The 26,563-nt window shown below is 39.1% G+C and overlaps 1 protein-coding gene and 1 long non-coding RNA gene across 4 annotated transcripts; one reads left to right on the top strand and one right to left on the bottom strand.

Annotated features, from left to right (window-relative positions):
- Positions 1-284: 284 nt before the first annotated feature.
- On the bottom strand, positions 285-9,591 carry LOC135558730 (uncharacterized). Of its 2 annotated transcripts, XR_010458392.1 has the most exons (5): positions 9,485-9,591; positions 5,661-5,777; positions 4,885-4,964; positions 1,256-1,423; positions 285-986 (listed from the first exon to the last, which is right to left on the bottom strand). It is a non-coding gene; the product is annotated as an uncharacterized LOC135558730 (long non-coding RNA). The 2 variants fall into 2 exon arrangements; XR_010458391.1 differs by having other exon boundaries at positions 1,256-4,964.
- On the top strand, positions 8,361-26,556 carry LOC135558729 (protein canopy-1-like). 2 transcript variants are annotated; one of them, XM_064992808.1, is made up of 7 exons: positions 8,361-8,577; positions 11,524-11,620; positions 12,369-12,471; positions 15,207-15,322; positions 18,923-19,132; positions 20,014-20,110; positions 21,005-26,556. In XM_064992808.1, the coding sequence occupies exons 2-7, from the start codon at positions 11,573-11,575 to the stop codon at positions 21,043-21,045; spliced, it is 615 nt and encodes a 204-aa protein (XP_064848880.1). In that variant the 5' UTR covers positions 8,361-8,577; positions 11,524-11,572; the 3' UTR covers positions 21,046-26,556. The 2 variants fall into 2 exon arrangements, with proteins under 2 accessions (XP_064848880.1, XP_064848881.1); XM_064992809.1 differs by lacking the exon at positions 11,524-11,620.
- Positions 26,557-26,563: the final 7 nt, after the last annotated feature.

Here is a 26,563-nt window from a genome sequence, read left to right as displayed (position 1 = left end):
GCCATGAACATTGCTCTACCTTCATACAGTTGGGAACAGCTTTCCAACAGCCACCAGACCTATAATCCATAGAAGCTTTCACATGTTCAAGAAAGTTGTCAGATGTTCAGGAACAGAAAGCGCTCAAATCAAATAAAATCATTTTACAGTGCCTTGCGAAAGTATTCGGCCCCCTTGAACTTTGCGACCTTTTGCCACATTTCAGGCTTCAAACATAAAGATATAAAACTGTATTTTTTTGTGAAGAATCAACAACAAGTGGGACACAATCATGAAGTGGAACGACATTTATTGGATATTTCAAACTTTTTTAACAAATCAAAAACTGAAAAATTGGGCGTGCAAAATTATTCAGCACCCTTAAGTTAATACTTTGTAGCGCTACCTTTTGCTGCGATTACAGCTGTAAGTTGCTTGGGGTATGTCTCTATCAGTTTTGCACATCGAGAGACAGACATTTTTTTAACCAAGAAGTAACAAAAGCATGGATTAATTTTTCTGCATCATTTTTGGACAGAAAGTTTCTGATTTTTGCAATGTTACGTAGATGGAAAAAAGCTGTCCTTGAAACAGTCTTGATATGTTCGTCAAAAGAGAGATCAGGGTCCAGAGTAATGCCGAGGTCCTTCACAGTTTTATTTGAGATGACTGTACAACCATTAAAATTAATTGTCAGATTCAACAGAAGATCTCTTTGTTTCTTGGGACCTAGAACAAGAATCTCTGTTTTGTCCGAGTTTAAAAGTAGAAAGTTTGCAGCCATCCACTTCCTTATGCTCAGACAGAAGACTACAACCAAACAAAGACTCCTCGCATAAACACATCCAATGGACAAACTACCAAGCAGGAGAAGCCTACAGTAGAAGCCTGCAAAGCCAGCCAGACATCTCCACCAATGGCTGGAAGATTGAGGGAGACTTCTTTGTGGTCAACTGGATAACACTCCCTCCAGCCCCAGTTAGCATCTTGGAGCTTGTGCTCTGCTCCTGCAAGAAAACTCAATGTGTAAAAGGGAGATGGACCTGCAAATCGAACAAGCTACCATGTGCAGATCTGTGTCTTTGTGTGAACTGTGCAAACTGCACATCTAAGTGTAGCCTTTTTCACATGACAGTGACAAAGTTGATCTGCTCTTGAATAGGAAAATTATGTTGACAAACCTTTGTTCAATTATATTTTACTTTTCCCACTATAATTTTTGTCTGGTCAACCACAGGTAAGGCAAGTGAAGAATTATACATTTTACACTACTTACAAAATTGTGGATGATGTCTCTTCTATCTGTTCATGTTCTCCAAAGCCCCAGCCTTCACATGGAACTGGGACCTGGGCCCTTACAGGTCTCAAATTGAAACAAGCCGTACCTTCCAGGAATATCCACACACAGACACCACCGTTCAAAAGTTTTGGGTCATGAAATCTCCTTGTTTTTGAAAAAAATAAAATATTAATAAATAAATAAAAATGGTCCATTAAAATATCATCAAATTGATCAGAAATACAGCATAGACCTTGTTAATGTTGTAAATGACTATAGTAGCTGGAAACAGACACCTCACAAGTCCTCAACTGGCAGCTTCATTAAATAGTACCCGCAAAACACCAGTCTCAACTTCAATAGTGAAGAGGCGACTCCGGGACGCTGGCCTTCTAGGCAGAGTTTCACAGAAAAATCTATATCTCAGACTGGCCAATAAAAATAAAATATTAAGATGGGCACAGACACAGGACAGAAGAACTCTGCCTAGAAGGCCAGCATCCCGGAGTTGCCTCTTCACTGTTTAGTGTCTCAAAATCGGAGGACCTGTTGTCCGGACCTCTGGCAGTCTCTATGGGGTGCCACAGGGTTCAACCTTGGGCCAACTCTCTTCTCTGTAGACATCAATGATGTTGTTCTTGCTGCTGGTGATGCTCTGATACACCTCTACGCAGCCGACACCATTCTGTATACTTCTGGCCCCTCTTTGGACTCTTAACTAACCTCCAGACAAGCTTCAATGCCATACAACTCTCCTTCCGTGGCCTCCAACTGCTCTTAAACGCAAGTAAAACTAAATGCATGCTATTCAACCAATCACTGACCGCACCTGCTCGTCCGTCCAGCATCACTACTCTGGACGGCTCGGACTTAGAATACGTGGACAACTACAAATACCTAGGTGTCTGGTTAGACTGTAAAATCTCCTTCCAGACTCACATTAAGCATCTCCAATCCAAAATTAAATCTAGAATTGGCTTCCTATATTGCAACAAAGCATCCTTCACTCATGCTGCCAAACATACCCTCGTAAAACTGACCATCCTACCGATCCTCCATGTCGGTGATGTAATCTGTAAAATAGCCTCCAACACTCTACTCAACAAACTGGATGCAGTCTATCACAGTGCCATCCGTTTTGTCACCAAAGCCCCATACACTACCCACCTGTAACGATTCTCGTTGGTGGAAGGAGAGGAGGACCAAAATGCAGCATGGTAAGTGTTCATCATATTTTAATTGAAGAACTGAACACTACACAAAATAACAATGAAGCGAAAACGAAACAGTTCTGCCAGGTGAACAGACACTAAACAGAAATTAAACACCCACATCCAAAATGGGGAAAACAGGTTACCTAAGTATGATTCTCAATCAGAGACTACGAACGACACCTGCCTCTGATTGAGAACCTTACTAGGCCAAACACATAGAAATATAACTACATAGAAAAAAGAACATAGACTACCCACCCCAACTCACGCCCTGACCAACTTAACACAAAGACATAAAAAAGGAACTAAGGTCAGAAGGTGACACCACCATTGTGACCTGTACGCTCTCATTGGTTGGCCCTCGCTTCATACTCGTCGCCAAACCCACTGGCTACACGTTATCTACAAGTCTCTGCTAGGTAAAGCCCCGCCTTATCTCGGCTCACTGGTCACCATAACAGCACCCACTCATAGCAAGCGCTCCAGCAGGTACATCTCACTGGTCACCCCCAAAGCCAATTCCTCCTTTGGTTGTCTATCCTTCCAGTTCGCTGCTGCCGATGACTGGAACGAACTGCAAAAATCTCGGAATCTGGAGACTCATATCTCCCACACTAGCTTTAAGCAACAGCTGTCAGAGCAGCTCACAGATCACAGCACCTGTACATAGCCCATCTGTAAACAGCCCATCTAGCTACCTACCTCCTCCCCATACTGTATTTATTTATTTATCTTGCTCCTTTGCACCCCAGTATCTCTACTTGCACATTCATCTTCTGCACATCTACCATTCCAGTGTTTGATTGCTATATTGTAATTACCTCGTCACCATGGCCTATTTATTGCTTATCTTATCTCACCTCATTTGCACTCACTATATATAGACGTTTTGTTTTCTTTTGTTCTACTGTATTATTGACTATGTTTTGTTTATTCCATGTGTAACTTTGTGTTATTGTATGTGTTGAATTGCTATGCTTTATCTTGGCCAGGTCGCAGTTGCAAATGAGAACTTGTTCTCAACTAGCCTACCTGGTTAAATAAAGGTGAAATAAAAAAATAACTGTTGACGTTGAGACTGGTGTTTTGCAGGTACAATTTAATGAAGCAGCCAGTTGAGGACTTGTGAGGCTTCTGTTTCTCAAACTAGACACTCGAATGTACTTGTCCTCTTGCTCAGTTGTGCACTGGGCCTCTGGTCTGATGAAACAAAAATGGAAATGTTTGGCCATAATGACCATCGTTATGTTTGGAGGAAAAAGGGGGAGGCTTGCAAGCCGAAGAACACCATCCCAACCATGAAGCACTGGGGTGGCAGCATCATGTTGTGGGGGTGCATTGCTGCAGGAGGGAGTGGTGCACTTCACAAAATAGATGAGATCATGAGGTAGGAAAACGATGTGGATATTTTGAAGCAACATCTCAAGACATCAGTTAAAGCTTGGTCGCAAATGGGTCTTCCAAATGGACAATGACCCCAAGCATACTTCCAAAGTTGTGGCAAAATGGCTTATGGACAACAAAGTCCAGGTATTGGAGTGGCCATCACAAGGCCCTGACCTCAATCCCATAGAAAATGTGTGTGCAGAACTGAAAAAGTATGTGCGAGCAAGGAGGCCTACAAACTTGACTCAGTTACACCAGCTCTGTCAGGAGGAATGGGACAAAATTCACACAACTTATTGTGGGAAGCTTGTGGAAGTCTACACGAAATGCTTGACCCAGGTTAAACAATTTAAAGGCGATGCTGCCAAATACAAATTGAGTGTATGTAAACTTCTGACCCACTGGGAATGTGATGAAAGAAATAAAAGCTGAAATAAATCATTCTCTCTACTATTATTCTGACATTTCACATTCTTTAAATAAAGTGGTGATCCTAACTGAGGGAATGTTAGGGAAGGATTAAATGAGGGAATGTTTACTAGGATTAAATGTCAGGAATTGTGAAAAACTGAGTTTAAATGTATTTCGCTAAGGTGTATGTAAATTTCCGACTTCAACTGTACATCCAGAGAACCTTGAAGAATAAAAAGTGACGTGACAATGTATTTAACATGTCGGCCTCCAGAGAAAATAGCATTCTGACATAGAATTACATTACATACTACTGGTACCACGGCCTACCATTAACTTACTTTTACTAATAGCAAACAAACATAACATTACCAAAATGTTACATTCTATAACGTTATGTAACAAATTGTGCTCTAACCCTGGTGAATTCCTCAGCAGCTGGAAGTCGGCATTTAACATGTGAGGGAGGCACTCATCTTTCCCTGACCTCCTGTATCTCCTCGGTCACACTCTTGAATACACTGCATTAAAAGCTTGCTTACATAGAATGTACACACAACTTTTATGCATTATTTCAATACTAAAATGATGGAATATGATCCTAAAACGCCTTACCTGGAAGTACTTCATTCCTTCTTCGCTGAGCTTGTTTACATCCTGTTTTGATGAATATGATTGGCAGACTCCAGGTCACACTAAGATACAACAAATTTATTTAAAAAAAAAGTACACTAAGTGAGATGGCCAACAAACGGAAATGTGTTCAGAATTGCATTTTTTTTTATAGCCAATACAAAAAAAATGTGCGGTGGCTTCAAAACAGCACACCTTATCAGTCATCTAGGGTTAATACGTATATGATGGGTTTCACCCTGGCCTGGACATTTTGTCCTTCAGTGTGAGTAGTTTGGTCTCCACCCCGCTCTGCCTCATCGTCCTCACATCTCAATATTCAGTATTTTCCAGAATATTCCCATCGTTAGTCCCCAGTTCACATAGACATCTAGTAATATGTGTACCCCAAAGGTTCCTATTCGGGTCCTACGAAGACCAAAGGTGGGCTATAGGCCTACTGTTAGGCCATGGCTAGAAGAGGGGGGACACCACTGACACCTACCTGTTCATTATGCTGTAATTCAACTCCAGTGACGTACACTAACTTCCCCCCAAATTACTATCAATCCATGTGAAAACTGAGCACTAGCATGCTCCTGCGGTGCCAAGCTGGTTGCAAGTTTTCCCAATGGCTGTTGGTCAACGCAGTCACGTAATCCCTGTTTGCTGATTTGTCAGGAGTAGATAACACATCGTATTGTATGTTTACTCTGACCTTGTTCTCATCCAGAAGCTCTCTGGGACATCAAAAAGCAACCTTTCAACTAAATGCTTACCTTTACCACTGACGGCTGCAGATGCGGGAAAAGTTCATCCAACCTCTTAGTTTGGGCCTCCTGCCCATTGTGCTAAAGGTCATCATTCAGCTCTTCATATGACATACCAGCACAGTTCTGGGGAGCAAGACCTACTATCAGTATATCACTATCAGTCCTTACTGAAGACCAAGTAGATAATAATTTACCATCAGAATTGTATCACTATCAGCCATTTTTACACACTATATACAGTACATGCTGAAATGCTTCACATTGATGGATATAAATATATCAAAAGTGTCTATTTCAACTAATAGTTTAGTAATAATACTATTCTCTTTCAGAATAAAGAACCAACTCTATCATATCTATCACAATGTTTCATTTCTATGGAGACTTCTCAATGTACACATACTCCCCATTCATAAGAGAAGGGGATTTGTGGATAATATGCTGTTACTGGTCAGAAAACCAGGTTGAATTCCCCTGTGAAGGGACCACCTGTCACTAGCTGGAGGCACAATGTGAAACCAACAGTCATTCTAGCACACCTCTAGTTTGCTGATAGTGTTTGACTACTTTGAATTACTAACCACCAAAATTAAGAGACAAAACATTTTTATGTATAGAAAAGAAGCACCATGATATCATCACTTTGTCCATGAATGCAAAACAATGATGTCTAAATCAACACAAGCAATGAAAATCTCCTTTAACATGGGCCCAGAATTAAGCTAAGCTAACATAACTAATTGTTCATTTCTAATAGAATGGACTAGGGTGAAAGGGTAATCCTAAAAGCCTGCGAGGAAGAATGATACCAGCACACCCATGGTTATTATACAATAAATGAGGGTTGCGGTATTGACCACTACCCGTAAGATGAATGATAAATGGTTAATAAAAAGTTTATAAACTGTTAATTATTTGTTTATAAGATGTAAACAAACTATTATAGCACATTGTTGAAATTGTGTTATTGTTATTGACTGAGGAGCTACTCACTGATATACAACACACCCCCGTAGCCCCCAAGGTGGAGGGGGGGGCATGGGCTCTCTGGAGATCCCCCCCTCCCCAGATAGCATATGAACAGGTAATAAGCATGACAACAATATTTAGAATGACAGAATTTTGCACATTTTTCTCTCTGCACCATGGCAATCTGTAGAATTGCAGGAAATTATCTTTAAAAATGCTAAATTCTCTCAGCCTTATTGCAAAATGTGTAGAATAGCATGAGATTAGATATATAATTGTACATTTTTCTATTTGTCCCATGGCAAAATGTGTAGAATTGTAGGAAGTTAGCTGTTTCCCCCAAAAAAATTGTCAGGCAGGTCACCCATGACACTGCTACAAGTTTGGTTTGTTTACCTGCACCTGCCCGCAATTGTTAATAACCCATCTGCAACCGCTCTAACAGGCTATGTGATGAAGTGAAAATCTGAGGCCTGCATCCGAGCCTAACCCACAAATAAAGATAATGCACTATAGGCTACAGTCACATTTTTGACAAGGGGTGTAGGATTTTTTGTTGTTGCCCGATTTAGATATGTTTCTGCTTATATTTTCCAACATTTTGGTAGGCTATTTGTTAGTCAGCTTGTCTATAAATATATAGGCCTACATGCAGCTTCTCATGTCATTATATGTTTCCCTAGAAGACTAAATAAACCCTTGCTCACCAGAATGTCATAAATTGATGGAATGAATGCTTCAATCTAGTTGACATCGGTAAAGTTCTCCGTCATCTTTCGTGAAGCAAAGACGTTTAGGGACCGGGGAGAAAATGCAAAAACTCAACAACAAATAAACTGGAAAGATTTTCTTTGCAAAATCTCAAAATGACATCCGATTGTAAGAAAATAGAATGCTGTGGAAAATGACCTAACATGTTTCTGATAAGATTTCAGTTCAGCTTGGATGCATATTTTATGTGGTTGAAATACTATCAGCTTTTATGATGCTGATAAAGATAGCACCTCTACAGATAATATCTAACTGTGCATTCCCATTCTCTCAAGATGCTGAAATAAATAAATAATATTTCTCCACTCCTGTTCCCAAGTCCAAATTGTGTCTACATTTTCTGTATCATTTTACTGGAATACATTTTTAATTCTGCAGGGGTTATTTGAGGCTATGTGAGAGGTGTTAGACCTAACAGTCAGGGTCCAGATTTCAGTTTCCATTTAACCCATCTGGACAGTAGGCTACAGTTCAATTGACATGTCATAGGCCTATTTGAAGTCAACATCATATGACTGTCAACATTGTTTACCACTTCACCAAGTCGTTCCTTAACATTACTTTTCTGGCCCAACCTTCTCTTTATTTTCAAATCTCCTTTTGCAGATTTTCTCTTTACTGAATTAAACTCAGAGACTGTCCTTTTTGCCTCCTTGGATTCACGTTTACTTTTTCTGCCCGGTCAGTTATAACCGCGGAGACTGAGGGTTATGAGTCAACCCGCGCATCACTAGCTAGCTAATGACTCACTCACTCACAAGCATCAATTTAAAGTTATCTCAAAAGCATGCGATTGTTTGGTCGATCTGGAACACACCTCAGAGCAACTAGACGCCGGTGTTCTCAGCATGTTCATTCATGAGGCAGCGTTCAGTCATTGGCTATAATGTGCTGAGCTTACACAATACTATTGGCTCACTCAGATGTCATTGTTGTTTCCTAGCTGAACGTGGCAACTCCTGGAACAAGCATGTAAGTATGCACTGTCAGTAGACTAAGGTAGATGATCATGTTTCATTCAAAACAGATGAAGAGCAAAAAAAGAACTTCACTTTAGCCGTTTGTTTTATGTTCAGTCAGAATCCACAACCTTGTCTCAGGGGTCTGAAGTCCGAATTCACCGATATAGCCCACCGTGCTGAAAAGTTGTTCCCCATTCTTACTCACCTGACCGTTGAAACAGGTAAGTTCACGTCTAGCCAAGGGTCTATTGCAAGCTAGTCGCCTATTATGCTTCTGACTGATGGAATTGTTAGTTCATGTCCGGATAGCATATGGTCTGTCTTCATAATGTTTTTACCCTACGTAGGCTACATGAAAAAAAAGGCTGCCCGACAACTTTATTTTGTTTCTCTATGCTGCAGTCAACGTATTTTGACGCTTTCAAAACGCCGACTGGACGCCAGTGACATGTTGATCAGTATGTATGGACCACACCGCTTGCGTTGCAAAATAAATGTACACGTTAATGTTATTTAATCATTGCACCCACAATGCTCGCGGGCGTGCGTCCGCCTTCGCGCGCATGTTTATTTTGACCAACACCAGACGCGATCAGGACACGCAGGTTGAAATATCAAAACTAACTCTGAACCAACTATATTAATTTGGGGACAGTTCGAAAAGCATTAATCATATATGGCAATTTAGAGACTGAAAGCTACAGCAAGCTAATTTGTCCTGGGATATAAACATTGGGTTGTTATTTTACCTGAAACTCTACTCCCAACAATTTATATTTCTGTAAACCCTGGCTATGCTGGGGGTTACTACTAAGCTATATGGAATTGTTTTAAGAAGGTCATACCTAGGATCATTTTGAATTTTAAAACCCCTTGGGGTATCCAAAACATTATATTTTATGAAAAATATTTTTGGCTTTACTGCTATTAGCCCATACAAACACATTCAATAACAGATTCACTAAATGGAACAACAGATACTTAGATGCTTGTATGCTCAGTCAGATTATATGCAACGCAGGACACGCTAGATAATATCTAGTAATATCATCAACCATGTGTAGTTAACTAGTGATTATGATTGATTGTTTTTTTATAAGATAAGTTTAATGCTAGCTAGCAACTTACCTTGGCTTACTGCATTCGCGTAACAGGCAGTCTCCTTGTGGAGTGCAACGAGAGAGAGGCAGGTCGTTATTGCGTTGAACTAGTTAACTGTATGGTTGCAAGATTGGATCCCCCGAGCTGAAAAGGTGTAAATCTGTCGTTCTGCCCCTGAACAAGGCAGTTAACCCACTATTCCTAGGCCGTCATTGAAAATAAGACTGTGTTCTTAACTGACTTGCCTAGTTAAATAAAGGGATTAAACTTTTTTTTCCGGCAAATCGGCGCCCAAAAATACCAATTTCCGATTGTTATGAAAAAAAATCGGCCCTAATGTATCGGCCATTTCGATTAATTGGTCGATCTCTAGTCCAAACACACCAATAAATTTGTGAGGAGAGCACGACAACGCATTTTCCCATTCAGGAGACTGAAAAGATTTGGCATGTGTCCCGAGATCCTCAAATTTCTACAGCTGCACCATCGAGAGCATCCTGACCGGTTGCATCACTGCCTGGTATGGCAACTGCTCGGCATCCGACTGTAAGGCGTTACAGAGGGTAGTGCGTACAGCCCAGTACATCACTGGGGCCAAGCTTCCTGCCATCCAGGACCTATATACTAGGCGGTGTCAGAGGAAGGCCCTAAGAATTGCCAAAGACTCCAGTCACACAAGTTATAGACTGTTCTTTCTGCTACCACACAGCAAGCGGTACCGGAGCACCAAATTTAGGTCCAAAAGGTCCAAAACAGCTTCTACAATTAATCAAATGGCCACCTGGACTATTTGCCTTTGCTTTTTTTTTACGCTGTTGGTACTCGCTGTTTATTATCTATGCATAGTCACTTTACCCCTACCAACATGCACAAATGACCTCAACTAACCTGTATCCCCGCATGTTGATCCTCAACCCTGGAGCCCCACAAGGGTGAGTACTTCGCCCCCTCCTGTACTCCCTGTTCACCCATGCCTGCGTGACCAAGCACGCCTTCAACGCAATCAACAAGTTTGCAGACGTCACAACAGTATTAAGCTTGATTACCAACAACAACAACGAGGCTCTGGGAGTGTGGTGCCAGGAAAATAACTTATCACTCAATGTCAACAAAACAAAGGAGATGATCGTGGACTAAAGCAAACAGCAGAGAGAGCATCCATCCATCCACATCGACAGGACAGCAGTGGAGAAGGTGGAAAGTTTTAAGTTGCTCGGCGTACACATCACTGACAAACTGAAATGGTCCACCCACACAGACAATGTGGTGGTGAAGGCACAATAGCACCTCTTCAACCCCGGGAGGCTGAATACATTTGTCTTGTCACTTAAAACCCTCACAAACTTTTACAGATGCACAATTGAGAGCATCTTGTCGGGCTGTATCACCGCCTGGTACAACAACTGCACCGCCCACAACCACAGGGCTTTCCAGAGGGTGGTGCGGCCTGCGCAACGGATCACTGGGGGCAAACTACCTGCCCTCCAGGACACCTACAGCACCCGATGTCACAGGAAGGCCAAAAAGATCATCAAGGACGACAACCACCCGAACCACTGCCTGTTCACCATCATTCCGAAGGCGAGGTCAGTACAGGTGCATCAAAGCTGGGACCGAGAAACTGAAAAACAGCTTCTTTCTCAAGGCCATCAGACTGTTAAATAGCCATCACTAGCACAAAGAGGCTGCTGCCTATATATACAGATTTTAAATTATTGGCCACTTTAATAAATGGAACACAAGTCACTTTTATAATGTTACAATGATGTTTGCATATCTTGCATTACTCATCTCCTATGTATATACTGTATTCTATACTATTCTACTGTATCTTCGTCTATGCCGCTCTGACATTGCTCGTCCATATATTTATATATTCTTAATTCCATTCCTTACTTAGATTTGTGTGTATTGGTTATATGTTTTAGAATTGTTGGATATTATTTGTTAGATATTGCTGCACTGTCAGAACTAGAAGCACCACCATTTCGCTACACCCGCAATGTGTGTAACCTTTATTTAACTAGGCAAGTCAGTTAAGAACAAATTCTTCTTTACAATGACAGCCTACACAGGCCAAACCCGGACGACGCTGGGCCAATTGTGCGACTCACTATGGGACACCCAATCACGGCCAGATGTGATACAGCCTGCAAAACACGTGTATGTGACTGATTTGATTTGACTCTGTACCGGTACCCCCTGTATATAGCCTCATTTTTGTTATTTTATTGTGTTACTTTTTATTTATTTATAAAAACAAATGTTTTACTTTAGTTTATTTTTTAAATATTTTCTTAACCAACAATGCAGTTAAGAAAATAGAGTTAAGGGCTTGTAAGTAAGCATTTCACGGTAAGGTCTACCTACACCTGTTGTATTCGGTGCATGTGACAAATAACCATTTTATTTGATTTGGTATTCAGTATTTGTTTACATCCATGGCCACTCCATTCCGGTGCCGCTATTTTTCAATAGCCGGCTTTTCACTACCAGCTTGAAGTTGTAGACTAAGTTCTATTTCAATATTTTTTTCTAAAGATGACACAACTTGGCCAAGTTGTGGCCAACCTCTGACACACTTGTGGAGAGGCAGTCAGTTTTGTGGCCATGTTAAACCTACTTATACTCGGTCTCTGTACAATTATACCCCTTCACAGATGGAGTAACACATTGAAGCGCTACACATTCTTTTTTTTGTCTAGACAGTTTATGAAAATCTTTTTTCTTTTTTAAAAAACATTTTCTTTCTTAAGAAAGGCAACTTTTACAGTTATTTTCCTCCCAACCTGATTTCAGAATATGACTTGCTATATAGACTGTGGGAGGCGATGAATGGCAAATACCTTTTTTGTATTCGTATAATGAATTGGCTTTGCTTGCTTGCTTTATACATATCTCTTTCCCTCAGGCAACAAATATGGCATCATGGATTATAAAAATTGCCTTGATGGCAATGAGTATCTTAATCGAAACTACAGAAGGGAAAAAAGACAAGGTGCTGTATTGTTCAGGTAGGTCCTTTTTTACCTATTAGATATGGGGTTTTCAGGATGTACATGTAATTCAATAGTTATTGATAGTAAATGCAGACTATAGATTTGCATAGTGAACAAGTATTGTCATAAAATATAAACTTTTGTGAAAGTTGAGTCACGCAAACTAAAGTCTTGTAAGCTCGTTTCATATCATTTGACCTGCCAGGGCAACAGTTTCCTATTCTAGATTTGATAGTTTTCTTGATTATCAACCGTTTCGTTTGTAACCTTTTGCTAAACACAATTTACACGTACAATTCTGGACAATCATTTTATTTGTCAAAATATTTTGAAGTGTTTTTTTTTTTGTGCAGTTTGTAAATATTTCTGTTGAATTTCAAAAGTATACGAATGACAGAGACAAGTTACAATGATCTTTATCTAAAAATAAAAAAGGATCACTATGGAAACCTTTAATCATAATTCAACTTTTTCAGTTAATACATAGTTTTAGTAATTTTATTTTACATCGCCAAATTGAACTTGGTGAAAGGCAGCTCATCACATGGCCATTTTCTTTCTTTGAACACTACAGCAACACCAAGACTACAGTCTTACCAAACCTTGGAGTCATCCTTGCATGACTATGTAACACTTGTCAAGCTACCAATACAAAGTCTCATCACGGTACGCCATTAGTGTAGCCTACTGTGCGTCATAGTATCGATGACATTTTAAGAACTGTTAGAAGCCCTCCAGGCATACAGTCTGACATCTGGAATGAAAATCTTGTACAATTCTTAGTGAAGCATTACCCCCAATTGTAGATCAATTTTGTTTTTTGTTTTTACCACAACGACCAAAGCCTCGGTTTTTAATTAAAGAGTGACTGGATGCTATCTAACTTACCATTCTCTGGGTTAAAAGGTTAATTTACTTTGGTGTTGATATAATTTATATACATTTTACTTGGACCTTGTCAAAAGATGAGGCTTTAACACTTTTTACAGCAGTTTTCATACATACTCATTAAATTGAGCTTTGATGGATCGTAACACTTAATCATTGAAATGGTCTTGAAAAAAATGTCATGGATAGCTGTGGAATGTGGACACATAAGGAGATATCAGTATACAAAATAGTATTGCATGGCTCTAGTCATGGTTTTGCATTTCCTTTGATGCTTATGTGAGTATTAAGACTTTTGTTAAATGAAAAAGTAACAAAAGTAGCGTTTTACATTGAGCTATATACTGTATGTTTTCTTATCAACAGTTCTATAAATATAATTGCTTATTTACTTGTGTTTCTAGTAGTATCTCAATGTTGCTGTCATTCTGTTAATCATCCATCTGTCAAGCTTATTTCATTTGAACAGTTTTACTGTTCTTTAACTGTAGGCATACTATGGATCTACAGTGTAAGTCGGAAGTTTACATACACCTTAGCCAAATACATTTTAAACTCAGTTTTTCACAATTCCTGACATTTAATCCTAGTAAAAATTCCCTGTTTTAGGTCAGTTAGGATCACCACTTTATGTACAGAATTTGAAATGTCAGAATAATAGTAGAGAGTGATTTATTTCAGCTTTTATTTCTTTCATCACATTACCAGTGGGTCAGAAGTTTACATACACTCAATTAGTATTTGGTAGCATTGCCTTTAAATTGTTTAACTTGAGAATGTTTCGGGTAGCCTTCCACAAGCTTCCCACAATAAGTTGGGAGAATTTTGGCCCATTCCTCCTGACAGAGCTGGTGTAACTGAGTCAGGTTTTGTAGGCCTCCTTGCTCACACATGCTTTTTCAGTTCTATCCACATATTTTCAATAGTGTTGAGGTCAGGGCTTTGTGATGGCCACTCCAATACCTTGACTTTGTTGTCCTTAGCCATTTTTCCAGAACTTTGGATGTATACTTGGTCACTGTCCATTTGGAAGACCCATTTGCGACCAAGCTTTATCTTCCTGACTGATGTCTTGAGATGTTGCTTCAATATATCCACATAATTTTCCTTCATCGTGATCTCACCTATTTTGTGAAGTGCACCACTCCCTCCTGCAGCAAAGCACCCCCACAACATGATGCTGCCACCTCCGTGCTCCACGGTTGGGATGGTATTCTTTGGCTTGCAAGCCTCCTCCTTTTTCATCCAAACATAATGATGGACATTATGGCCAAACAGTTCTATTTTTGTTTCATCAGACCAGAGGACATTTCTTCAAGAAGTACGATCTTTGTCCCCATGTGCAGTTGCAAACTGTAGTCTGGCTTTTTTTTTATGGGGGTTTTGGAGCAGTGGCTTCTTCCTTGCTGAGCGGCCTTTCAGGTTATGTCGATATAGGACTGGTTTTACTGTGGCTATAGATAGGCTTTGAAATACATCCACAGGTACACCTCCAATTGACTCAAATTATGTCAATTAGCCTATCAGAAGCTTCTAAGGCCTTGACATCATTTTCTGGAATTTTCCAAGCTTTTTAAAGGCACAGTCAACTTTGTGTATGTAAACTTATGACCCACTGGAATTGTGATACAGTGAGTTATAAGTGAAATAATCTGTCTAAACAATTGTTGGACAATTGCTTGTGTCATGCACAAAGTAGATGTCCTAACCAACTTGCCAAAACCACAGTTTGTTAACAGGAAATTTGTGGAGTGGTTGAAAAAGGAGTTTTAATGACTCCAACCTAAGTGTATGTAAACGTCTGACTTCAACTGTATATATCCCTAACCTATATTGTACTAACCTATATCTGTTTCTTTTAGCATGCAGGGCTATTGTTGATGAGCTCAATTATTCAATCAGTCAGATTGATCCGAAGAAGACCATCAATGTGGGAGCCTTCAGACTCAAGCCTGATGGGAGCCTGACTGATAAAAAGGTAGCTACCTAAGTAAAAGCTTGTTGCCAAAGTGCACTCCGCTGATGCCAAACATCTCATCGTACACACACGGCTATTGATTGAACTTCCTGGAAATAAAATATTTTATGAATTTAGAGATTGGATAGATGCATCATTCATATAGAATGCAAATTTATACATAAAATACTTGACAAAACTTAGGCTAGGCCTAGTGGTTTTATAGTAGTTCCTGGTTTCCTGTAGCCTCGCAAGCCACCTGATCTTGTGAGCTTACATGAATGTTCGCTGCACAGCGGTAATCGTCTGGTAGTTACGTGGCTCGATTTCCTGAATCTCGTACCTTGAGAAATGGAATTTAGTGTATTGTGAAATATCCCGGCAGAAGAAAATAAGAAAAGTAACATCAGTATATAACTTCATGTCAGTTTGTGTCATTGTAAGCATTGGTAAATGCTTTATCACCGTGTTTCACCTACATTTCTGAAATCAGAAGCTTTGCTTATTGGTTAACACTCTGGAAATTCAAAACCACGGTCTTCTCCACTTTTTCTAACCAAGTATTGTTGTCATGTGAAGAGGTCAGGCCTGGTGGTGTTCCAGTGTCATATCCCTAGTGTCCAGGGACTGTCATTAGCTGGTCAGCTCCCCTATTGATCTCAGGGGTTAATCCCCTTTTGATGGTAATTGATAGCTAATAACATGCTGTTTATTAACCTCGGTTGCTTCATGTTTTCCTCTTCCTCTTAAGTTAACTTTCAAGTAAAAGGGATTATGACATATTTCCTAATATGACAACTCCAGTTCTCTCATTCATATTGTTTATAAACATTTGAGTTGTCTTGGTCTTCTCTTGCCATCAAGTTGTCTCATTCCTTCCTGTTCATTATGCTCAATCTATGGATCAACTGTGTATGTCATATTCACAGACTCTCATTAAGTGTTTTCTAAAAGAGGGTTCATTTGAAAAATGCTAATTACAGTTTGTATACCCATGTGAGTCTTGTTCATATTCCATTTTGTTTGCCCTCGAGCTGTGGGGGTGTGCCTCTGCATTACCCCTCTTGTTGTTAGTAGAGAGAGAGTGTATGAATGCAATGATATAGCGCAACTATAATTACTGAATCAAAATGAATGTTCGTAAGAGAAGAGTTAAGTAATGACTTAAGTAGTTTGCTATTACAGTGCTCTGAACAGTAAGCACACTGACTTTTAAAGGGGCAATCAGCAGTTGCTACGTCCACTTTTGGACTTATAAATTAATGATATGTACCCATTTGATTCTTGAAAAATATAACATAAAAATGCCTCATGAGCTTAGTTGAACTGTCAACTCATCAGAACCCCAAATAAAAGCATGTTTTACTCCAATGTTTAGAAACAAAGAAAATGTAAGCAAATACTGTTTATCCTCAACATGGTTAAAACTATAATTTTGATATCATGGATGGTCAGACCTTGCATCCATAGCTCTGTTATATGAATTTGAGTGGTTACATTTCTCCAGCCCCATCTCTCAGTTTTTTACTTAATCAGTGGTGGGGAAACACTTTGTTATTGTTTCAACTGATGATTAGCCCTTTAAGTGAAACGGCCAACAGACAGTGATGGCTGATCAACTTCTGTACTAACTGCCCTATTGAAGTGTAGGTCTACCTGTTGCGCTAATCAATGGCTTGTTTTGACTTCTGAGCATAAATCAAAGAAACCCTCCCCCACCCCACTGGCTTTTGACCCTGTCAGAATCAAGGAGGGAGGGGTGTCCAAGCTTAGATTCCATCATACGAGATTAGCTGGTCTCAAGTCTCCTTTGCTCTCCAGCAACCAGTGGGGCTCCCTGAAGGCAAGGTTCACACCACAATGTTAAACCTACAACAATAAATCATTAAGCCAAAGACATTGAACTTAATTGAATAAGTTGATGGTAGTTATTAATGTCTTACCTTTGTCTTACCTTTTTCTGTACACACACACATATATATATATATATATATATATATATATATATTGTTTTCTTCATTCATGTATTCATTCTCAATTAATGGCTTTTAATGATTCTGGTTGGACCATAGAGAGAAATTGCTGTCACTCTTCATTAAATTCAATTTCTGGATTGTCATGATAAAGGTACATACTGTGGCAATCGCTTTTCTGAAGACTATAACAACATTACACATTGTTGTAAATGGTGGCATTAATAGGTTCTAGTTTTTATTAATTTGTGTTTTTCATTGGTCCATATTATTCTCACAAGAAATTGAAAGCCCTTTTCCTCAGTGTTACAATAATGGCTGGTTTTCAAATGGGAATTCAATGGAAGATAGCATCCCTAAGAAGCCTTTTCTCTGCCAGGCCTGCCTAGTCCCCTCCTCATTCTTCAGGAAATGTGTGATTGACTGGTCCCTTTCAAACCCCTCATACTGGTAAGGAAGGAATTTAATTCCACAACATTTTCAGGATTGCCTGATAAGGTTCCTCTTTAGGTTGGATTTTTTAATACTGGACGTTTTTATTTATATATATTTTTTTACATTTAAGGTAGATGTTTCTTTAACAACTAAGTCAAGAGCTCATCATACATTTTCATAAAATTCACTAATGGTGTAAAATAAAAATATAGAAACTAAGAATATCAAAATTGCATGTGAGCATCTTTAGCCCAATAATTGCTGTTATGGTTGAATGCAGTGCACACTTGAAATTCCACTTTGTTTGGTTTTTGTTTTGCAATAACCTATTAGTTAACAGTTCAACATTAATGTTGAAGTCGTCAAGCCTTTGTTTTCTTTGATAGACCATCCTCAATATTAACTATTTATCTCTACATTCAACTAGCTTCCTGTCCTTTACATTGAAAAAGGAGAGATGGGTGGCAGGGCTCAGGCAGTTCCCTGAAACCTTTTTATCTTATTTGTGAGCAGATGGTAGTGAGCCATGGAAGCCCCTTTGTGTCACTAAGAGTCAGATATAAAAAAAGGAGGAGGGGGAAATGCTTCTGTAATGTAATCAGTGGGTCCGGAAGGGTCCATACTGAGGATGAAAGGGGACAATAGGGTCAGGGATATATCTACATTGCACAAAATCCAGTTCATCTGCAATATGCCTCCCCCTTCCCCTCACCCAGGATCTTTTGACCGGGATTGACAAGGAAAACGTCCTGCTTTGATCATTCGAGGGTGGAGAAGATGAACCACCAAAAGAGACCAAAGGATGAGACTGAACTGTTTACCCTGCACTTGGCTGCTGTTTTGGCTTCCCCCTGCTCCTTAACTCAGCCCCCCTCCCCGGCACTTTCACTGCACCCAGTCACCCTTTCCCCTCTCTCCTTCTGGGGAGGCCACGGGGGCGGGAGCATAGTGCACCTTGACCTGTCTAGACACTACTGCATGTTTTGTTCTGTTTCCAAGCGGAAGGGGTATACTTCTACAGGTTAAATGTCATAGTTCCAGCATAGGGGAAGTAGGGGTTGTTTGTGTGATGGGAATAGTAGTTAGGGGTCACCAACATGACCCAGACGGATCCTAAGCAACGTCATAGAACTGGACTCCATTAAGTTAAATTTAGATTAAACCTGATACATTTTTTAAAATATATTTACTTTTGTGTCTTTTTATCCACCAGGTCCCTCTTGCTAGATCTGAGACCAACTTGAGTGAGCTTCTGGATGGAGTTTGTGGTAGCATGAGTGACTATGCTCTTCATGTGGACCCAGACACCAAGAAAAAGCAATACAAAAGATTTGCTCCAAGAAGTTCTGATGCCGGGGATTTTCCTGATTTTAACAATTTCAAGTTTGACGGCCCAGAGGGATCCAATGCCCTACAATTTGCGGTTAGTTTGGCAATAATTTATTAATTTACTCACATTTTAATGTATTTATTTTTATTTTCAGTCATGCTTTCATACATGCTTTCATATAACATTCAGATTAGTATGTGATGTAGCTAAATTATTTCCTATGTCTTTCAAAAAATCTATTGAAATATTGGTAGCGGTGGGTAACTGCCTCTTATGTTTGGTTAACTGAGGTAAACTTCCATTTTTTTAATTTTGAAAGCACAGAAGTCAATGTTATGCCTTGGTCGTTGATATCACAGCTTCATTTTATCTGAAAATCCAGTTCCGTTCTTAATAATTGGGGCCATAACTTTTTAATCTGTACGTTGATATTGTTTTTCCACTTTACTTTAGTTAAGGTATATCGCATGCACCGTAGTCTATAATATAGAAAGACAATAAATATCTGGAAATATGTGTATTAAAGCGTGCATTTTAAATTGTAATTATTATGATTATAATTTGTTTTACAGTTATTACAGTAACATTCCGTGTTGAAGTTTTCCATTCTGGAGACGTGCCAGGGGTTAACCCAAAATGCAGACGATAGCGTATTTTCCTTTGTTCCTTTACAATTATCTTGAGCTCTTGCATGTAAATTGCACATATTTAAGATCAAGTTAGGCACCACAAGCAAGTAATCTTATGATGCGCAAAGATGTGTGTGTGGAATCGCTAACTTGGAATCGTGTTGCCTATCTGTGTTACATGAGTCATCCAAGATGGCTGAACAGCATGGCGAGAGGAAAAATGGCAGTCTCACTCACTGCTGTGCCCACTATTGTGTGAAACTACATGCTTGTGAACCTCTCATGTGCGGAGGACCTGGAGTGCTGTCTGTTGTGTGGTAACCTATCCCCTCTCTTCTGTTACAGTGTGAAAGCATTGTGGAGGAATTTGAAGATGATATCATCTCTCTTTTTGCCAAAGAGACTGACCATGTGGTCGACAAGTTATGCAATGAAGTATCAGGTACGGTTTCAGACATGTTGTGGTTTCTCACTCACCAGGCCTCCTGTTTGCCCCTTTCTGCATAGATACTAACTAGAACTGTTATTACTCACATTATTACCCAAATGTATAACACCATTGGGTTTTGATTAGCTTTTTTATATGAATTTATTTAAATGACTTACAATGATTATTTGTTCATAGAAAATAGTATCTGGGTGTTTGGGCTTTGGATAGCTTTGATTTGTAAAGAATAGAGTACAGATGCCCTGCGAATACTCAATTTGGTTATCGTAACATTTTAATATCGCAATTTTTCATGGCGCTACCCATGACATGTTTAGATGAGTACCGTGTGTGCCTACCAGGGAATGCCTTCATGACCACTTTTGTTTATTATGCATCCTAAAGTAGAATATGAAAATGGATACATACAGACAATTACCATTTAAAACAGCTCTATTTGTAGTGTCATGATTTCCCCCTTACGTAACTATCGTCTTTGATCCGCCATTTTGTTTCAACCCTGTTAACTGAGGGTTCTGAAACAGAGCAGCGTAACATTTTTAACCGTTTGTTTTTGAATCGGTATAGAGTCGCGGAGGATGATGTTGTGGATTTATATGACACTGATACTCTATTAGATGAGCAAAATAGCCATTTTTGTTTAACAAGATTGCGGTTGTAGGCCGATAGTCTGAATGTGCTACGTGAAGTATGAGTTATTTGGAATTTATCATCCTATTTACCGCTCCTATCTCGTATGTTTGTCAATATGATGTAGTTTGTTTTTCTGCGAGTGTCATTGCAGTAAATGGTGTGTCACCTACTGGATGTCTGCAAATATTGATAGTTATTTTCAGCAGGCCAACTGACAAGATGGCGGTCTAATTTTTGTCAATATTTCATTTTCAGATCACTGTAAAGGCACAAAATTCCAGAGTGATGAACTATAGTTTAACATGCGTCTCTGCTGCGGGTGACTGGACCAGTTTTAGATATATATTTCAAATATTTCAAATCAACCGTTGGAGATGGTGGATTTCTGAATGACAGGTTGCATTTGATTTGCACGGTGAATTCTTAGATGAAGGAGGGAGTTGATTCTTGATTTTGAAATGGGCAGTCCCTTTACGTCCCGTCATCTGCAACAATTGAATTTGTCGTGGTATTATTTTAAACCATTGTGAGCTTTAAAATCTGTGGGAGAATGACAAATGTACAAACAATTTATCCTAAAATATGTATCCTCCCCTAAAAAATACACCTGTTTGCTTGATCTTATTTTTAGATGTTTTGTATTTTGTTATTTGAACTTTATGTTTTGATGTTATGACCCATTTTTTTGTATGGATATAGATCAGAATAGACCTGGGATGTTCTATTTTTCATTATCACATCAATTTGGGGAATTTATCACAATATGAATTTCTGTCCATATTGCCCAGCTTTAGATCAGAACATGTACAAAATGAATCCAACGGGATCTCCCTCTATCAGTGAATTTGCAATGTTACAAAATGTTTGCAGTGGGGGGAAAAAACCTACATGAGAGCCTTAATAGTTATACATTGGCCTGATATAACCACCTCCCAATAACACAAATTAGTCTAAGTGCCTAAATCAAGTAAATTATCGTCCCAATTGTGATAACACTCATATCTCAGAGCACACCGGTTGTAAATTCACCTACAGATTGAACACTTCCTCCAGAGGAGATATCTTTGTGCTATATATGCCAGGAAAAAGCTCAACTTCATGGACAATGTTAAATTTTCATATAATGACCCTCACAGCTTCATCATATAATGACAATTTTGGGGGGGGGTTTATGATCTAAATATTTTAATTTCAAGGGACATAATTTATCATTTTGGTACAGTTTTACACAAAATGTATCTATACTTCTTTGTGGAAATATTTGGGTCAGTTTTCGAAAAACATGTCAGACCTTTGGCCAAAGAACAAATGCATGGGTCAAGCTTTCACTGGCTACATGTGACAAATGAAACCCTATGAACCAGACTAGTTGAATACAAACAAGATACAATATATAATTTTCATTACCATCAGGAATTACAGCATTTTCCCCATACTGCACTTCCAGTTCTTTCAAAACAAAAGTCTTCAACTTGTTGCATTTTCCTTTAAATTGTGTGTTGGGAGTTTGTTCTGGTTTAAGAAAGTGTAAGCTTTTCTTTGTGTGTATAGCGTCTCTGGGTGTCTAGGGCTTGAGCTTAACTTCATGATAGATCAAGGGCTACCAAGGTGCTGTTGGCAAGGGGCTCAAAGTGGCAGGACAAACTGGACCACTAAATGCTCATTTTTTTATACATGTTAGTTCATTTGCAGTATGCTGAGTGGACTGCTGGAGGGGGTTTCTCAGATGAAATGCAACCCTCACACAGGTAATGAGAACTATATGATAAACTATTTGTACAATTTCTCAAATGTAATTTCAATGGTCCAGGAAGACCATCTCATTCAGAAATGTTGTGAAAGTGAATCTTTCCCTTTGTCTCTATAAAGTTCAGTCACTGAGCTGCGGCATTAACTTGTATTCTAACAAGATTAAAATATATTTGTCCTGGAGATTAGCATACTTAAGTCCTCTTTTGCCTTTTTGGTAGTGGCAGCGTGCTTTGATCTGTGTTGCGTGGCAAGAGCCTAGCTTGGGCCCGGCCATCCGAGTGCCAAGTGTGAAATTGGCCTGATGTCATCCCTATTCTTCACCATATACATCTTTCACCAGCTTAATTATATTTCCGCCACAAAGCCCTAGCTCTTCATTCCATATTCAAGTTTGACTAGGAAGCGTTTAAAAACTATGGATGAATAACTCAGTGGGGGGAAGGGACAGGATGGGTCTTTTGTTTGAGAGACACACGAGGCATCCAATACTTTTCTGATATGTATGTTCTTTTTGAATCAGACTGCCCTTTGCCTCTGCCAATTGGAAGAGGTTAAATTTTATGGCACAGGATATGTGAACTTATGATAACTAACACGTAGGGCAAGCTATTTATTTAGTTGTCTTTGGGCATTTGAATGTGGACCTTTTTTAAGGTCTTGTGACTAGTGGTGGCTGGAGTGGTCAAATAATTTTCAGGTCGAGGCAGGCAATGAAAATGTGTTAGAACTTTAATTTTCATCAACATGAAGAGTTCTTCATGGAGGAGTTGTGTACTTGATGCTCAAAAGCAGAAGTGTCATGCCCATACGGGGCACAGATTTGTCCTGTTGAAGAAAATAATAATATTTCAAAAGATTATTCTCTAATACTACTAACCACCTAGCAATTTTATGAAGTTGGCTTTAGCTAGCACATATAGGTTCCCAATCTCCCTAAACAGAAGTCTTCAACTTGTTGCAATTTCCTAGAAATTGTGTTTTGGGAGTTTATTCTGGTTTAAGAAAGTGTCAGCTTTATGTGTATAGCATCTCTGGGTGTCTAGGGCTTGAGCTTAACTTCATGATAGATCAAGGGTTACCAAGGTGCTGTTGGCAAGGGGCTCAAAATGGCTGGACAAACTGGACCACTAAATGCTCATTTCCTATGCATGTTAGTTCCTTTGCAGTATGCTGAGTGGACTCCTGGAGGGGGTTTCTCAGAGGAAATGCAACCCTCACACAGGTTATAAGGACTATGATAAACTATTTCTCAAATGTCATTTCAATGGTCCAGGAAGACTATCTAATTCAGAAATGATTTGACCACTTGTGTGTTGTTGATGCTCAGATGCAGAGGTGTCATGCCCATAGGGGGCACGTGCTCCCTCAGATTGGTCCTGTTGTAATACTACTAGCCACCTAGCCGTTTTATGAAGTTGGCTTTACCTAAGACATCTAGGTTCCCAAACTCATGACTAGCTACCAATAACCCATTTCAGGCTATCAATGCTGTTAGAATAGCTAACTTGTTTCGTGGTACGTGCCCCAGCATACTGCAAAGGAACTATTTTAGCTGGCATGTCACATTCCTTTCAATATTTTACCCACATTAGTGCAGAGATGCAGAGAAGCATATTTAGGATACAGAAAAATATGAAGAAAAATACACCTTTTTTGACATCTTAATTTTAGCCAGTTTGCTACAACAACAAAATAATCCTGCAGCGACAGGAAATGTGGATGAAAATTAATGGACATTTTTTGTAAGGGTTGATGTATTTTTTTGTTAGGGCAAATCAATTCTGACACTTTTAAAGTGGAAATTACACACTTTAGAAGCCTTTTTAAACGTTGAATACACTGCAATTTTGCATTTACTGATGTACAAGAAAATTCTCAGCATCAAAATAGTCATCAAACATCTACATCTGTAGAATTAAGCATAATGATTGTGTCTAGATATCAGTAAAAAATGTACTGCTAAATTCTCAAATTTTGGACTGGGGTGGGGAGGGGCTTGCGTAATTTGTTCCACATCATATTTTTGAGGTGCTCAATAGACATCATTCATCACTGTTATCGAGAGTTGAGGTACAAGCTTATTGAGGATGGATTTTTTTAGAACATTTTGATATTTACATAATTTTATGAGACTCCTTTTTAGGGACATTTTGAATTCTGATGTGTAGAAGAAGTGATGGGTTAAAGGAAATGAGCCTCCTGCAGCTGTGACCGAAGGCTTTGACCTTCATCGGGCTCCCGGCCACAGACTCTATTGAGGAACCAACCAAGTTGCTCAGCTCAGCGTCTGAGAGGCACCAGCTTTTCTCAACCCAGAGAGCTCATCAAGTCAGTGACCGTTGGGTGTTACTTCCACATACAAGCTGGGAAAGAATAGAAATGCAGATGAGGTTCTGGGGCATTGAGGAGCAGGTCAATACTGCGAATGGTCCGCACAGATAATTCTCCCTTTTGTGTTTGGATCCTTTTCTATTCTTTTTTTTAAAAGCATCAGGTAATACTGAGACCGCAGAGTGTTGTAACCTGTATTGGTGACTGAAGTTCAGTCATATTTGATTGCGTTTGAATTGCTTGGTTATGTATGGCAGTTTTGAAATTAACATGAGTATAGTGTATTATGATCATATTGAAACGGTGTCATTGTGATCTGGATTTGACCAACCTTACTTGGTTGATGTATGATAGGGGAAATTGATCTTGTTGATAAGAGACTCCGTTACAGGCAGAAACTGGGGATGGGATAGCTCTCAACATTCTGGGTTATTAACTTCTCTGTTTCCAAACAACACAGAAAAGTCTCAATGTTCATTTAATGAGGATATGTATCCTATTGAACCTACTAGTTTGAATGTTTCCATAAGCTTTTTAATTTCCACTTTGTTATCTGCTGTGGACATGTCTGACAGAGCAAATTATTTCAAGGTAAATGTTATTTGTAGCAACTGAGTGAAGATGCTGTTATGGGATTCCTACAACACTTTGAGATACTTAAAGAGTTTTGGCACATTTAAGCAATTTCTGGGATACAGAAATAATGTGTACAACTGTACTACATTTTGCTGTTGAGATGCTGGGTCTTCATGTTAGGCTCCGAAGCTCTATTCATGACTACTAAGTATAGGTGGCTTGCATTCAGCATAGTGCACCGTTGACTTGAGAAATGGAAATCTGCATTTTGACTTCGCTTTGACTTGTGGGGTGGTCACCCGACTAAAATTAGGTATACTATGCTGCATATCACTTAGGCTGTCTATAACATCATGGTGCGCCTTGGTGCAAGTTCATGTGTAACTTTTTTTGTGGTCAACATTTCGGTAGTAGTTTTCATTTAGTAAATACATTTTAGACTGTTTGCCTGGTGAAACTAACAGTTATATTTTCCATTGTCATTGGGGACAAGATACTTTCTCTATATACCATGTTTGAATTCTGTTCATTTTGAACAATTAAACTTTTTTTTAAGGAACTTGAACTCTGCAAGTTGCCCTATTACAGTAGGCCATTACTAGCATTTAATGTCTATGTAAACACCACTTTAATTGCAGACTGTGAAATAAAGTATAACCATAATTTTGATGCATGAAATAATGTATTCTTTCAAGATTTATTTAGCTGAGGACCCCCTGCAAATAGCCAATTACACAATGCTGTTTACTCTTTATGAGAAAACAAGTCCACATATGTCTATTGAGAGCAAGCCCATCCAACAGTGAACTCGCATCATAGTATATTACAAAAACTTACCAACTGCTTATTAGAGGAAAATATTTTGAAGTTGCCCTATTGCCCACATTTTGTTCTGTACTGTTTAGCAGAATGAAATTTCCCTTGCTGTCTCATTAACCTTCAAGACAGGCCAGTAATTGTTATGCTAATTGATATTCTGTTGTTTCAACACACATGTGACTTGGCCATATCACATTTATGCCTCAGAAATTATTCCCAGAGTGGATGTTTCTGAATTAACAGTAGGCTATTAGTCAGCCTGTATTTTTAGAGTACTGATTGCTGTTTATTGTTTATAAGCACAAAAGAAAATAAAGGATTTAAAATTGTGTTAGT

The sequence above is a fragment of the Oncorhynchus masou genome, chromosome 17 (genome assembly GCF_036934945.1).
Source record: "Oncorhynchus masou masou isolate Uvic2021 chromosome 17, UVic_Omas_1.1, whole genome shotgun sequence".
NCBI classification, from domain to species: Eukaryota; Metazoa; Chordata; class Actinopteri; order Salmoniformes; family Salmonidae; genus Oncorhynchus; species Oncorhynchus masou.
This window is presented reverse-complemented; position numbering and strand designations above follow the sequence as displayed.

Coding starts and splice junctions, on each gene's coding strand:
- LOC135558729 (XM_064992808.1), top strand. CDS start 11,573: ATGGGACACCCAATCACGGCCAGATGTGATACAGCCTGCAAAACACGT. Junction 15,323..18,922: donor GGAGCCTGACTGATAAAAAG/GTAGCTACCTAA, acceptor TTTATCCACCAG/GTCCCTCTTGCTAGATCTGA. Junction 19,133..20,013: donor CCAATGCCCTACAATTTGCG/GTTAGTTTGGCA, acceptor CTTCTGTTACAG/TGTGAAAGCATTGTGGAGGA.